Source organism: Pithys albifrons, chromosome 18, assembly GCF_047495875.1.
Source record: "Pithys albifrons albifrons isolate INPA30051 chromosome 18, PitAlb_v1, whole genome shotgun sequence".
Classification (NCBI taxonomy): Eukaryota; Metazoa; Chordata; class Aves; order Passeriformes; family Thamnophilidae; genus Pithys; species Pithys albifrons.
In genome coordinates, this window is record NC_092475.1 from 6,383,947 (window position 1) to 6,395,951 (window position 12,005).

Sequence of the window (12,005 nt, forward strand, 5' to 3'; positions counted from 1 at the left end):
ACAAAACAATGTATTTGAAGGAGAAAAGATATACTCACCACAGATCCATATTTGTAGACGCACATTATTTCTACACCTGGGTTGCAGAATACCAGAAGTCAAGTATGTGTTAATCTGCACACTGGGAACTTTTAAGGAGACTGTTTAATTCAATTTTATGGCATAGCAGTTATGGCTTTATGATTAGCAAGGTTATTTATGTTTTACAAATATTTTTAGAGTATGTCAAAATAATCAGAATTTCAGCATATGTCACCTTCATACAATAAATGTTTCACACTGTCTGTACATAGTGCAACTCCAAGGATAAAGAGCTCTTTTACACATTGTCCAACACCTATCATTAAAGGTGTCTTTATTATCCTGTCTAATCTGTATCTCTTAATATCTTGCTTTGAGCAGCTGCTCCTCATTTTGCATTAATCCTCCTCATTTCAGGTAAGATCAGTGTAGATACATAACCTTCTGATTGTGGTGGATTACTGGGCTCTCAGAACCTTCCCCTAAGAGTGAGAAAGGACATTCTGAGCAAATTTTGCTTTCCTTTTACTCCACTGAACCTCTACAGATTTACCATGTGGATCTGCATCCATGAGGCTGAAAATAGGAATTTGAAAAGAATCCCACAGCTTCCTGACCAACAGTCGTGTATTAAGATCTGGCACACCTCTTCCCTGAAGAAATAAAATAAAAGCAAACAATTTTAAATTAGATAAAACAACATCTGGCTGCATATGTGTTTACATTTGTCATTTAAAAGCAAGCAAACAAACAAAACACTGGCAGAAACATTTGTCCAGCAGCTGTTCTGCAGGGGAAGTTCTGTGAGCCTGTTTGGGCTCTGTGAGGAGGGAGGGATGGGCTGGGAGCAGCCTGGCAGGTGTTCTGGATTATGGGCCCTGTAGAAGTGTCAGACATTCCTCTGTTCAAGGAGTTAATTTGTAAGGTCTGGGAGTTGATGTATAGAGGTACCTTGGTGCCCATATAAGCTGGTGTAAAAAGGCCACTTTTTAACTCAAAATATATTTCTGGCAGTAATGGAACGATATAAAACAAATTCTTGCTATAACTGACTAAAACTGAACAATATGTGGCGTAGAAGTGTTCATCTCTCTTAGGTATTGGGAAGTGGTTTTTGTCACTGTATGCATATTGCATTTACACATTCCTGTTAATTCTCCTGGCTCCATTGCTCTTTCAGTACAAGCCAAAATCAACCAAATTCTGTTTCGTTTGGGTTTGCTAAACCTCAGATCCTGAAGGACAAAAGGTCACTCAACAGCTGAGCCTTTCTGAGGCTCTGCAGCAGAAGAGGAACCTGATAAGCTACCAAGCTCTAAGGAGATGTTTGGAGGAAATAAGTCTTTAGAATGTGTATTTCATAATTCTATGAGGATAATGAAATTTTAAAAAATTATTTGTTAAATATGTTTCATATTAATTTTATTATGGTCTTTTGCCCAAGTTTGAGCACCTCTACAATGCTAAAGTATTAGTTAAATTGGGTCTAGCTAGAGAACATGAAATGTGAGATGCATACCGTAATCATGATACATGGGGACACTTTATTGAAGAAGTCATCATCCAGGAGTCTCTGAAAAGTTGCATCTTTTTCCACAATTAATATAAACTTGGCATGTGAGATTAAATCTTTTCTGTTAAGGCTAACTGCATGTAAAGTGATCCATCACACCAATCAATTAAAACTAACTGCTCTAAAATACCTGCTGTGGAGCCAAAAGCAGTGATCATGACTCAATTTCAGAGCCAACAAGCAAAGAAAAATCACCAGAACATTGTTTAACTTGGAATAGTCTTTGTTTTTACTTTATTTTTTCAGTCTACGATGAAAGTTCTTGCTCAAAGGATACTTTTAATTCCTTGAACATTAGATGGCACAGTGACTGCCTAAAACAACAAAAAGGAGATTAATCATTTTAAATAGAGAAAATTATATATTTTTAAATAACAACATTAGGTAATGAAGGACACAATTGCATCCTGAAACAACTATTCATCTTGTATATACAAGATCAATCTTGACATTTTCACCTCTTTATAAGCGTATTCAACCATTCATATCCTGCTCTATTATGTGGTTCTCGGGAGTCCTCCTGTCATAACAAGATTCTTTTCAAAACTCTTTATGCCACTATTGCAGAAGATTGTTCATCATGTGGGCATGACAGATAACAATAATCTGATGAATTTTTATCTGTCCTAGCCAGGAAAAAAGTCTGCTTAGTGTGAAGATTGCAAATTTAGTACAAATCTAAAATATTTAAGACCATTAAATCCTTCCTTTTATTGACCTATAACCTGATTTTATAAGTATTTTGGAGCCAGAACTTGAAGATATAGTAATGTTTACTTTGCATCTCCTATTAGGATTGGCTCAATCTGGCAAGCATATGGATGAGGAAACAGGAACTGGAGGAAGAATTTGGCAAAAGAATATGTATATATTGAAGTGTGTGGTCTGTTTTTACTTCTGACTAGTAAATCACCTCCGGTGCCAGGGTGGAAGGGCTCAGCAAATAAAGTATGAAGAGCTGTAGAAGAGCTTTAATAACAGGGCACTTCATGCTTTGCTTACAAACAAAGCATTATGGGCAGCTAAGGTTATCTTTCAGTTTTTGAAATTACCAACTTAGGCTTACAATTCACACATTTTCCAGAAAATTGTGACAATAGTCAGCAGGTCTGAGTTCTATTCCTGCTTGGCTACAGGAAATCTTTCAGGACTAGGTTAGTTGAACCTCATCTCCTCAAACCAGTTTTGACTTGGTTCTTAGTTTTCCGGAAGTCAATCCATTGTGACAGAAATGTGTTCAGAGTGCCCAGGATTCTTTGGTTCAGAGCACTCACCTGACAGAGCACTGTAATATAAACCCTCAGATACATAATATATAGACCTTCCTCTGCAAGGCTCCCAAGGTAGGAGGTGATGCTACAAGTGATATCCAGAGGATTTATTTGTGGTGAGTGTATAGTTGAGCTCCAGAATTACAATACAGTTAAGCAGTACTTTGTATCCCTCTTTTTCTTCACCCATGTAATGTCTCTATTTTCCACAAGCACAGGTCAGAGTAATAAATGTGTAGAGTAACCTGAGCTACCCAAAGTGTCTCTTAAAGGCAGATGCTACAAATTACTGTTTCTGTTTTATAATACATACTGTGGCACTGCAGGTGCAATTCACTTTTGTACCATCTTCCTCAGTGTAACTTAAATTACCAGCAACAAAACCTTTAGTTGTAGAGAGCTAGAAAAAATAGTAAGTTGTATACAGTAAATGGGAAGTTCCAGGCTGTCATATCACACAGGCAAAACAAGAACTTTCTGAAAAGAATTCTGACCTGTACTAGGCAGTGACCAGCTGCCACCAGCCTTTTAAACACTGTACAGTACTGTTGTCATCATGGACATAAAGGCACATTTTCAATAAATAATTTTAGATACAAAGAAACCCTTGTAAGGCATGAGACACAAGTGAATTTAACAGGCTGTTACATTTCTAATGTACTTTAAATTTTCATTTAACCCCCAAATTGGCAAATTGTTTGAGTACAAACTCAAAAACAGATGCCTTGCACTCTGAAGTTTAAGCACTGCCTACACTAGATATTAACAAAAGCCCCTGTGATTTTAACTGGCAGTTTGTCCCAAACTCTTCAGAACAAGCAAACTCTATGAATTTTCTGTGAAGAAATAAACTTTGGAGCCCCACAATAAACCACAATTAGGTTTCGTTTTCATTAATGACACTTTTTATTTTAACTCTGTCATTCCTACCAATAACTGTGCATATTTCCCCTTTCAGTCTCATCTGCAAGATTTGGAAATAATGACAAAAACATTCCTAAGAAGCCACTTACTATATGTAGACTTCTCCGAGGTATCTTAAGCATGCAGGAGATGTCATTGATTATACGGTCCACGGCACTTTGGCTACCAAACAGTACAGTATCTGAATAATATATATCTCTATCAAGACAAAATATTGTAATTGTGATACTGAAAGAGCTGCAGGCTTGTGAGAATTTTATAAAAAATATGGTTAATCAGATCAACCTAAAGAATTCTGTGTACAGGAATTCTACAGGTTTGCATTGTACAGGCTGTTTTTCACTAAAACATAATTAAAATACAGCTTTATTTGAAATTACAGAATTAAGTCTGTTACCTTTTAGTTGCATATGTATTGCTCTGCACCATCCTATAGATCATAGATAATATTTTGAGCATCAGAGCTGAAAAAGAACACATTTACAGGACATTCTATTCATTTTCAGGCATGCATATACAATAATTTGTCTTTTTATTAAACCATGTTTGTGTCCCATAAATAAAACTTCAAAATGTATTTTAATGTGCTGTGAAAATACAGAGAGACTGAAGTAATCAATAGACTCAATAATTTATAGCACAATGAGAAAAAATATGGTGGAGTTAAGTGAGGGAATGTATGCCCTGATGTCCAGGCCAAGAAATTAAATGACTGAGTTAGAAAAAGAAATGACCTTATTGTCTGTATTCCAAGACTCCTTTCCTAGCCAGCTTTTTGAAGAAGGGTGATGTTTTTACATTAAGACCTTTTGGATATGTCTTCAGCTGATACTCATTCAGGGCTGGGGAAAAACTCTAAGAATATTGTATTAATTTCACTGTCACTCACTCTAATTTAATAGAGAAGAGAAAAGCTGAAGGGCAGGTCATAGTATCAGGTTATGTCAGCCACACACTTCTAAATTGCAGGGCATTCTATTTTTTATTTTTTTTTACAAAATTTTGAACTAAAACACAAAAAAAAGCAAAAAGAAAAAAAACCAAACCAAAGCAAAAAATCCCACAAAACTCAGAAAAAAAATATCCCCACCAAACACCCCCAAGAAAAACCCTGAGAATTCCACTTTTGGACCTTTTTTTTTAAACTTACCAAATCTTGGTGCTGTTTGAGGGCAGTCACTTCTTATTTGTTTTGTGGTACAATGTGGTATCATTTGTAGACCTACAGAATCTTTAAATCTGACACATAGCAAACAAATACAATAAAACTGTAAATGCAGTGAATAAATGTAAATTCTTGCCTTCAAGGTAATTGAGCCTCAGACCCCTTTTCTATAACCAAATACTCCAGTACTATTTTCAAACTCAGCACAGAAACCATAAATTTGGATGGAGTTGAAGTGGCCAAAGAAAAAAGGCAGGAAAGAGTTTCTCAAAAAGATGCTTCAAGACTGAATTTAAGGATAAAATATATAAGTTTCCAAGCAAAAGCAGAGACAAGAAAAATATTTTAGATGTATTTAGGACTGTTAATGTATCAGCATCAATTCTTATTTAACATTAAAACAAAGGAATTAATTACAGGGAAAAATGTAGAACAGAAATCAAGTCTGGCACAGGGACTTTCTGATGTAGAATACATGAAAAGTTGTTACTATTTCAGATTACAATAATATTATCTAGTTTATGCCTTGAAATTGTTATCAGAATATCTCAATTATACTGTGTTATTAAGCTTTGCAAACAAAAAGCTGACACATCCTGTCCTCTAAACAGTTTTTTAATATGAATGAGCTCTACCATTTCATACTTCACCATTTCACTTGTGGAAATGCACATTTCACCAAAGGAATCAGTTACTTTCCTAAGGACACTTCATTATTTGACTGAAAATTATTTTAGTGCCTTATGATATAATAGACCTGTCTTTAAAGCATTCTCTTCCACTTCAGAGCTTTATGTGTACTTTTGAAAAGTCCTGGTGGTGCAATGGCTGTAATTTAATCTAAAACCACATCGTGTTTCTCAGTTTGTTTGTCCAGGGTTTTGCTTCGTGCATCCTTTGGGTGGCAGAGCACACACACTGCACAAATCTAAAGGGACAGCCCAGCGCAGCATCTGCCGGCGGCTTGAAAGTAACTTTATTGCCTTTGTCCTGCAACATTTAAAAGGTATTTGAGCTTTTACTTTGCCTGCTCTCTACATTGTAACAGAAGAGGAGGAAACCTGTAATCAAAACTTGACAGAGTTGCTCTCAGGTTAAACCAAGAACACTCTAATTCTTCCTAGGTCTGTGCTTTCTCAAGTTTTCTATAAAGTCTTCATTCTGCTACTGGAATTTTTTTAATTTAGTTAGGGTTTTTTTAAACTCTTGGAAAGATAGAACTGGAGAATGAAAACTGCTCTCTACATTGTTACACAACAGGAGGAAACCTGTAATCAAAACTTGGCAAAGTTGCTCTCAGGTTAAACCCAGAACACTCTAATTCTTCCTAGGACTGTTGTTTCTCAACTTTTCTATAAAGTCTTCATTTCACTACAGGAAATGTTTTATTTAGTTAGGTTTGTTGGGTTTTTTTAACTCTTGGAAACATAAAACAGGAGAATGAAAACTGATTGTACTATTTAAGGACTGGCATTCTCACTGAGAGACATCATCCTCAGGTAAATACCTCTCTGGGCAGCTAAAAATGTTTGCCAGGTTCATGTCAAACATGAAATCATTCTCTTGTTCTACTAGTTCCTGCCCAGCACATTCCAGCTGTGTACAGTAGGTATGAGAGGGCTGCCTAAAAAAGAAAAATAATGCTCTGCTGACTGTATTTTCTGCCATTCATATTATATTTTGGCATCCTGTTTTTGTTTTTCTTTGATCATTTATTTTTATTTTAATCTTCTTGAACTGTATTAAAGTGGGACATAGGTCACTGTTGAACAGAAATGCATATCTGAGATTACATTTCTGAACCAGAAATAATGGTTCTGCTTTTTTAATGTGATTGATGAGTCTTATTTTTAACATACTGTGATTTTAACTTGTTTTAATTTGAACGTTTTTCCTCATATGTGTTCTGATGGCAACTAACAGCTCCATTTGTTTTTCTAGCCTGGAATGCCATTTCCCTGAAGGCTGCCAAAAATTGCAAAACTTTGTTATAGTATTTTAATTTTACAGACCTCTGAGTGAAACATTTTTGTCAAACTATCAAGACACAAACCATTACATTCCTTGGAACATACAAGCCTTCCAGTTAACTGATTACCTTCAGGCCCCTCAGGTTTTTTGATTGGCAGAAGTTTATTGTTCTCTTTAGATGAGTATTCCACCTAAGTGTTATGCCTGGACAGTTTGCTGTGCTTCCTCACCCTTAAATGTTTGTAATGTGTCCACTTACAAGCACCTCTGTAACCTCAATCTGGAGATCCTTTAACCCACTGGTGTTCAAAGCTGTTACAGGCCAGACATAGATTTGTGTCTTTATTCTTTTGCTTCTGTATTACAGAAAACAGCCAATCTCTCAGTCTGGGGGATTTTCAGTTTGAATGAGCTCCTTGAACAACATTGTTGCACAAGCAACTTCTACACATCCCAGTGTGTGCTATAAAGGATAACAGGTTGCTTTTTCTCTGCTCCTGTTTAGACAAGCTGGCATAAGACCTGACATTGAGACAACTTATTGGAAACTTGATTTGCTTTATTTGGCTGTTGATAAACTTAGAACACCCCACACAGGTAAGAAACACAACAGGAAGAGCTGAGATGCACCTTCTCTGAAGAACAGAAAGATAAGTTGATCACCATCATTTTAAGAAATAAGATATCATGAGAAAAAGCAGAGAAAAAGAAAAGAGGAAGCACAGGAAGGGTTTTGAGGATGGAATTGCTAGTCATTTATTCCAGCCTAAACCAGGTTTTTCCACTCTAACACAACTTATCATTTCTGGTTTCTACTCCTTCCAGAAAATGATTGTTTATAGGACCTCTCTTTCCTTTCCAACCACTATGACAGTAGTTTTACATTCCCCTTCATGCTATGATCTGCAATTATTTAATACATGATGCCTGTTCAGAGTGGTTACTAAGCATTTATGTTTTATTTGTCCATTACTCTTTAAGAAGTCAAATAATTTATTCATTCTAATACTGACAGAACTATATATGATTAACTTTTCTGGAAGTTATATAATCAAATTTATATTCATGCCATTTATATTAATAGAAGGCAGAACTTTAAAATATGCTACTTACTCTATATTTCTCCAGTCTGCTCTGTTTGCCACAGTGAGAACAGGTGCTTTTTTTTGGGCCAAGCTTTGAAGTACACCTTGAATAACATTTTCTATTGCTTCAAGAACTTTGGAACTGAAACCAAGACAATTAATGACACAGATCATTTGATAAAACCTCATTCCACTTTGAGTTTTGATCAACTATCCCCACTCTTATAAAAATCATGTAAGCCAAAAGTGCTTTAAGCATACATTTGTTTCAGAAATGTGGAGGAACACTTTTGTTTTTTTAATTTTGTTTTGCTCAGTTTTCCTAAAACCTTTGCCCTCCTGTTCCAGGTGCATGACTGAGGACATCATTTGAAGGCCATTTTTATTCAATCCTGAAACCGTCAAATTTTTCACCAGCTGAACTTTGAGACCAAGTGTCTGGTTTGTGACTAATGATTAATGTTTTACTATAAATGATGTAATATTGGCTTTGGCTGTGATTTTGGCAAAATTGTTTTAAAATGCTGTAAATTTAAAAAGTGTTCAAGAGTACAAATACTTCCTGTTGTACCATTGCACATTAACTTTTGATCTGCTGCTCTGAGCAAACTGTTAAGGGTTTTAGTTATATGAAGGCTCAGTCTTGACAGACACACTGTGAAAAGAATAAAATCTGTATCTTTCTCTAAAAAGACAAAGTAACCTTGCAGCAGATTCCTTACAGCAAAACTCTGGGCTGGTTTGAGTGTTATGACAGATGCTTTTTATTTACATAAGTAATCTGACTCCGACATTTCATCTGTCCTTAAAATTACAAGTGTACTACACACTATCCCAAGTCTAGGTAGGAATTAAAGATTATACAGAACTTACTTTAGTTTTATCAACAAAGTCCAATTTTGTCATTAAGTAATACACTGAGAAAAGATGAGTCAATACCAGCACAGGCCACACAAAATGAATTATCCCATTACAAAATCACCAAGAAAGATTTTTAAACAACAATGAATTTTCATTAAAGCTCCCTTCTATCAGCTGAATATGTTTCTTCCACTTTGTAGCTCAGCTTCCTCATACTCCTCATTCTGTTGAAACATAATTATTTTTTTAAAGCAGTTTCTGAAGAGTATTAACCATTTATTTTAAAATGTTAATCATAGTACTATGCATATTTAAAGAAGCCTGCTAGTTTTGAGCTCAATGTACCACGCAGCAAGTGGTAAGAATAAAACAGGTAAGCAAAGCTGACTGTGGTGCTCCAACAAAACAAAAAATAGTGTTGAAAACAATAAAAATCTGTGTGGACAGATGGATGAAAGAACAGACAGAGAGATGGAAATCTAATCCATATCATTGCTATCATACTCATAAATATTTTACTTATTCATTTGGTTCTGTTCACTGTAACTGTCTTAATATTCCAGATGTACGTCCAAGTTTGCTGCAGAATTTGAAAGTCCAGGTTTCTGTTCCAACCCAGTTTCCTGATTTGTTAGCCAACAGAAGTTATAAATGTAATATGTAAAATACAAAATAGGAGGAAGAGGACAGCAGGTCTTTGCATATCCCCTGCTGATATTCTGTCTCTTTTTGGAGAGAATATCTGAATTTTAATAAGCAAACACAGGCCAAGTATGCCTACTTAAAATTCTCTGTGGTTTAGTTAACAGTGACATCTGAGCAGAGAAGGGGAAAGTGCTGCACAGCTCACAAGGTTTGCCTGATCGTTCTAACAGGTTGCAGCATGAGTGGACACTTGTTTTTGTAGAGAACAACTTATCTTTAACATAAATAACATAAAACATTAATATTATAGGACCTTTAGCAAGCAAACAACATAAATGCACAGAAGAAACAATTAGAAATAAAAATCTGCAATGTAATGAACCAACAGACTCCAAAACTTAGACCTGTGCACTGCTAAAATCATGAGCTTTCCATACCCTGCCAGAGACCAAGAACTGGCTGAATAATAACAATAATATCATTATCCTTTTCTTTTTAAAATTCTTTATGATGCTCCCAGTCTGTTCTAGTCTCTGAGGCTGACACACTGCATGCAGAAAGGCTCTTTAAAAATTGATGAGGGCTTTTCATTGGTGTAATTCAGTATGCTCATTTTGTCATGTTTTTTTGTATTTCTGGCTGCAGCCACAGACTTTTTGGAGTGGTCTGAGGGGATGGAGATGCCATTTGCAGTGTGAGAGCTCCTTTGTTTTTCGTAGGGGAGTGTGTTTTTTGCTTGAGCACGAGCCCATTATGGAATCATATAATCAGTTGGGTTGGAAAAGACCTCTGAGATCATCAAGTCCAACCCTTAATCCAACCCCACTTTGATTGCTAGATCATGGCACTGAGTGCCATGTCCAGTCTCACCTTAAAAACCTCCAGGGTCGGAGAATCCACCACCTGCCTGGGCAGTCATTCCAATGCCTGACCACCCTCTCTGTAAAGAACTTCTTCCTGATATCCAATCTAAACCTCCCCTGGCAGAGCTTAAGCCCATGCCCTCTTGTCCTACTGTTGGTTGCCTGAGAGAAGGGACCAATCCCCACCTGGCTACAACATCCTGTCAGGTAGTTATGGACAGTGCTGAGGTCACCTCTGAGCCTCCTCTTCTCCAGGCTAAACACCCCCAGCTCCCTCAGCCTCTCCCCACAGCACTTGTGCTCCAGTCCCTTCTCCAGCCTCGTTGCTCTTCTCTGGACCCGCTCCAGTACCTCAGTATCTTCAATATCTTATGTGCAATGATGTGACACCTACTTAAGCATTACCACAGAAAGAGAGTACAGATGTTATTTTTCACATCTTTTACCTGGGGACGTGGCCATCTTGAGCAGACAGGCTCATCTCCCCGAAGCTGGCCCTGTTCCCAGCTGGCACATCCGTGGAGCACACACTGCGCTCCCCCATGGCGGCCAGGGCAGCTCAGTCCACCTTCCCTGCAAGGGATGAAGCCACATCAACAGGAGACAAAAGAGGTTACCACAGAAATTGCAAATGGCTTGTCTGGGTGCTGGACATAAAACTCATGATCAGAGCTCAAACCACAGGGGCGAAGAAAAAGGGCAGGAATTTTCTGTAGAAACCAAAGCCAGGATTTTCCTGCCTTTCCTGACTGACCAGCTGAGGGCTTATCCCTCCCTTTCAAATGAGTGGGAGCTGGCACTGCCTGTCCTGTCCAAGTGAGGGTTTTCTGCACCTCTCCTGTTCAACTGAAGGCTTCTCCCACCCTTTCTGACTGACCCAGGGATTCTCCCACTCTTCCTGACCAGCTGAGGGTTTTTCTCACTCTTCCTATCTGACCAAGGACTTTCCTCACCCTTTGTGATGAACTGAGGACTTTTCCCACCCTTCCAGACTGACTGGGAGGTTTTCCTGCCCTTCTTGATCAACTGAGGGTTTTTCCCACCTGTCCTGACCAACCAAGGGATTCTCTCACCCTTCCTGACCCTCTGAGGGCTTTTCCCGCCATTCCAGAATGACCTGAGGGCTTTTCCCGCCTTTTCCAACCAACCAACAGCTTTTTCCACCCTTCCTGATCAAATGAGGGATTTTCCCACCCTTCCAGACTTACTGGGAGTTTTTTCTGCCATTCCTGATCAAATGAGGGCTTCTTCCACCCTTCCTGACCAACCAAGGGATTCTCTCACTCTTCCTGACCCTCTGAGGGCTTTTCCCGCCCTTCCAGAGTGACTGAGGATTTTTCCCGCCCTTTATGACCGACTGAGAGCTTTTCCTCCAGTTTCCAACCAACCAACAGCTTTTCCCACCTTTCCTGATCAACTGAGGGCTTTTCCCACCTGTCCTGGATGACCAAGAGCTCCTCCTGCTCTTCCCAACCCTCTGAGGGCTTTTCCCGCCCTTTTCCACTGACCAATGGAAGGGCTTTTCCTGCCCTTGCTGATGGACAGCAATGGCCCCGCCCACCCCAAATGAGATTCAACTTCTATTGAGATTAGAGATTTAACATAATTTTTAAATCTCAACACAAA

General features: G+C 37.9%; 1 protein-coding gene across 1 annotated transcript in view; it reads right to left on the bottom strand.

Moving 5' to 3' along the window:
• SPO11 (SPO11 initiator of meiotic double strand breaks) overlaps positions 1-12,005 on the bottom strand; it is a 136,348-nt gene that overhangs the window by 2,535 nt on the left and 121,808 nt on the right. The window contains exons 5-14 of the mRNA XM_071572569.1: positions 10,826-10,952; positions 8,039-8,152; positions 4,940-5,028; positions 4,187-4,253; positions 3,879-3,987; positions 3,179-3,265; positions 1,872-1,908; positions 1,541-1,650; positions 575-674; positions 39-76 (exon numbers count right to left, since the gene is read on the bottom strand). Of these exons, the coding sequence (XP_071428670.1) occupies positions 39-76; positions 575-674; positions 1,541-1,650; positions 1,872-1,908; positions 3,179-3,265; positions 3,879-3,987; positions 4,187-4,253; positions 4,940-5,028; positions 8,039-8,152; positions 10,826-10,923 (849 nt within the window). The 5' untranslated portion in view covers positions 10,924-10,952. The remainder of the gene's footprint in view (positions 1-38; positions 77-574; positions 675-1,540; positions 1,651-1,871; positions 1,909-3,178; positions 3,266-3,878; positions 3,988-4,186; positions 4,254-4,939; positions 5,029-8,038; positions 8,153-10,825; positions 10,953-12,005) is intronic.